We start from the raw sequence: 3104 nt of genomic DNA, 5'->3' as shown, positions 1-3104 counted from the left end.
TTGAGGGTATTGTTTTTTATCATTCTTCCTTATTCCTGCAAATGGTTTTGATTCAAAAATTGTAAGTTTTAAAAACAAAAGTTTAGCCCTCTGGTGAGAGGAGGCGTGAACTATCAACTTCGGCGTTATTCCGCTAGGTGGCTTTTATGGAAAAACTTCTCTCACTTTTCGGTGTAAATAAATACAATAAACTACTTAACTTGTTAATTTTAACCTCAGAAAAACGAATCTGAACTTTGATTTAAGATTTACGACTTTGTTAATATTTTATTTAATATTATTTATGGACTAAAGACTGTTGACGCATGTCCTAGCTTCTATGCTTCGTTGACAGATTGCTTGACGCGGGAAATTGAATTTTAAAATTTTTAATTTGCATTTTCTCAAAAAATCTTGCAGATAGCGAGGAACGGAGACCAAAAATGGATGTGGAAATGTCAAATTATGCCATGTGCATAGTTTCGTGTCGATCTGCGAACTTTCGCGTTTTTCGCCAAAAAAAGTTCAAAGACTAAACATCATGGATTTTTGGCGATTTCGACAAAAAATAAAATCTCTTTGAAACCGACTTTTTCCATCAATTTGGACCTCAGGAACAAGAATCCGTCAAAGATTTTTCGATCCGACGCTCCGTTAATGTTTTATTAATTTTTCAAACTTTTATTTGGTTTGCAGTTTTTCGATGAAAATTAAAGCAAGAAAATCCTCTTTTTATTAATTTTGTCCTCAGGAGTAAGAATCTGAAGTCTGATTTAACATTCACGACTTGGTTACGATTCTATTAATTATTTAAAAATGGTATTGTGTCTCTATCTTAACGTATGTCTTAACTTGAATATTTTGACAGCACACATTGAGGTTATGTTCATGATTTACTAAACTTATTTTCAGAGTACAACAAATGATTAACAACGATCCTGCTTGCACAAGAGACTACCAAAATTCTTTACTGTTTACTTTCTCGTTCTTCTGGGCATGGTAGCAAAGAAATTACACAAGTTAAGAAGTTCATTTGAAGCTATTTTTAGTTGGAGTTGATTTGCAACAAATTGATGGGTCTTATTGAAATTTTTAAACGCAGGTAAGCTGAAAACTGTTTGAATTCCAGCCTTGAAATGTTTCGTGGTATTTCAGGTTCCAACTTCATTACCAGAGTTTATTATTAAGAGACTGAATCGATGGATGATACCCATAGCCTAAGATGTCGAAAAGGCGGTTGTCGTCGCTCAACGCTAAAGGACTCTGCAAGTTATTGCACAGAATTGAAGAAACCACCCATTCAGTGCTCCCAGAGAACAGTGAATTGATCAAGGAGCATAACATCACGAAAAAGGTGATGAAAAAGGTTAAATTCAAAGTCAAATGTTCTTTTTCCAGTGGTTGAAGATGTCGTTCAGTGACTGGGAGATGTTTCAAGTGTTGCTGATTGCATTGCGGGAGCACGAAGTTTGCAATGTTGAGTCTACGAGCAGAAAACGAGTATTCTCCTCTAGAGAAGAGCCAAAGGAACTCAACCAACGGAAACAGAGCATCATCGAGATGCAGTTGTCAAGAAAGAAAATATGTACTACAAAGGCTCTGAAGGTCATCTGGTGTCTTGTGAGCTATTTTGTGAAGTCAAGGAAACATCATTTATTGGTTTCTTGAAAACGCGAGATCTGTTTGTTCAGGAAGGATGGAAGGTTTGTTTGTTTTCTTTTCTCTCCATTCATGGTCTCACCTTAATCTCTTAGTTGCAGCTTAACACAACTTTGTTGTCTTTCCTGTTGGTCAAGAAGCAGGCGCAATTAAAAGCTTTGCCGTGAAGAAACAGCAATTGACTGCACAGAGTAAGAAGAGTTTTTCAGGTGAGATAAACAAACATGTTCTTGATGAAACTTTTTTACACTTCTTGCAGGAAGGAAGATGGTGGAAGGCGTGATATTACATCAACACTCAACTCAGGCATAGGACTGATGCCGAAGAGAGGATGCGAAATCTCGAGGTTTTAGAGGCTAAACAACTCCGGACTGACCGGACTATCCAGATACTTTGGGTGACAGTGCGGCGCGCGCGCGCGCGCGCTGTCGACTGAAGAGTCTGTTGATTTCGCTCAAGGATGGAATCGAAAGCGATCATTTCTGTGTCGAAGCTCTTCGAAATCGGGGAAGACTCAAAACCAAACACAAGTTTAGATTTGTGGTTTTTCTTAAACTAATTTTGTTGATTTAGGAGAAAACGTTGCCAGAATTCGCCGACGAAATAAGAAAGTTGAAGGCGATGATCGTCAAACACGAAAACAGAATTCGAGCGTTGTTGTCTTATCATTTCTAAACAAGTGCTCAAATCGTTTGCAATTTTCGCTTCTACTTAATTATTATGTCATTTTTTATCACCCCAAAGTGGCTCTTTAATATATATTATCTACGATTGTTAAATGTCTAGTTATAGAAGATTATAATATTTTTATGAAACAAATTTTCGCGAAAATTCATGATTAAAAAAACAATGCCAAACTTCTCATATCGATATCTCGCTTGTTTTTTGGTGTAAACTTGCGTTATTATACATCATTTTACCCATCGGCCACGGTGGATTATTCCCACGGACATTTACCCATTGTTAATCCCATCCTGATCTGAAGGCTTTGGATCACATCCCTTTGGTCCGTCCAGAGGTCGATTCTCCACCCACATCTAGCCCTTAAGATCTTGTACTTGAAGTTGGTATGGTTCCTAGCCTTTTTCTTTTTGGCGAAGTCAGAAACGCAGCTGCTGGTGGTGCTGATGCTAGTGACAAGTTGTCACGTTCCAAATGTTGCAGGTGAAGCGAGAGTTCCACGACTTCCGATGCACGTGACGTTGACTCCGCGGAAGCTTAGCCCTTCTTCGTTTTCACCGGCCTCATCTTCAGTCTCTCTGCCTCTTCGTGGTCCTCACCGCCCAAACACGGTACAAGAAATTCACGGCTTTCATCCAAGTCGTCTTCTCGGTTCTAATCCTCCTGAAATCAACCCAGAAAACTGAAAAACGATGTTAAAATCCGCTCGGTTTCGAACAGTTTTCGCACCATCTTCGATCACGCAAGCAGTCCGCGAAGAGTGCAGCTCGTTTTACAGCGCGATC

General features: G+C 38.9%; 1 protein-coding gene across 1 annotated transcript; it reads left to right on the top strand.

Moving 5' to 3' along the window:
* Positions 1–661: 661 nt before the first annotated feature.
* Positions 662–1823, top strand: LOC148165809 (uncharacterized). Its single transcript, XM_088049658.1, has 3 exons — positions 662–1333; positions 1378–1682; positions 1734–1823. The coding sequence occupies exons 1-2, from the start codon at positions 1202–1204 to the stop codon at positions 1645–1647; spliced, it is 402 nt and encodes a 133-aa protein (XP_087905784.1). The 5' UTR covers positions 662–1201; the 3' UTR covers positions 1648–1682; positions 1734–1823.
* The last annotated feature ends 1281 nt before the right edge of the window (positions 1824–3104 follow it).

Source organism: Gnatocerus cornutus, unplaced genomic scaffold, assembly GCF_029298725.1.
Source record: "Gnatocerus cornutus isolate USDA-ARS CGAHR unplaced genomic scaffold, icGnaCorn1.1 ctg00000201.1, whole genome shotgun sequence".
NCBI lineage: Eukaryota > Metazoa > Arthropoda > Insecta > Coleoptera > Tenebrionidae > Gnatocerus > Gnatocerus cornutus.
This window is presented reverse-complemented; position numbering and strand designations above follow the sequence as displayed.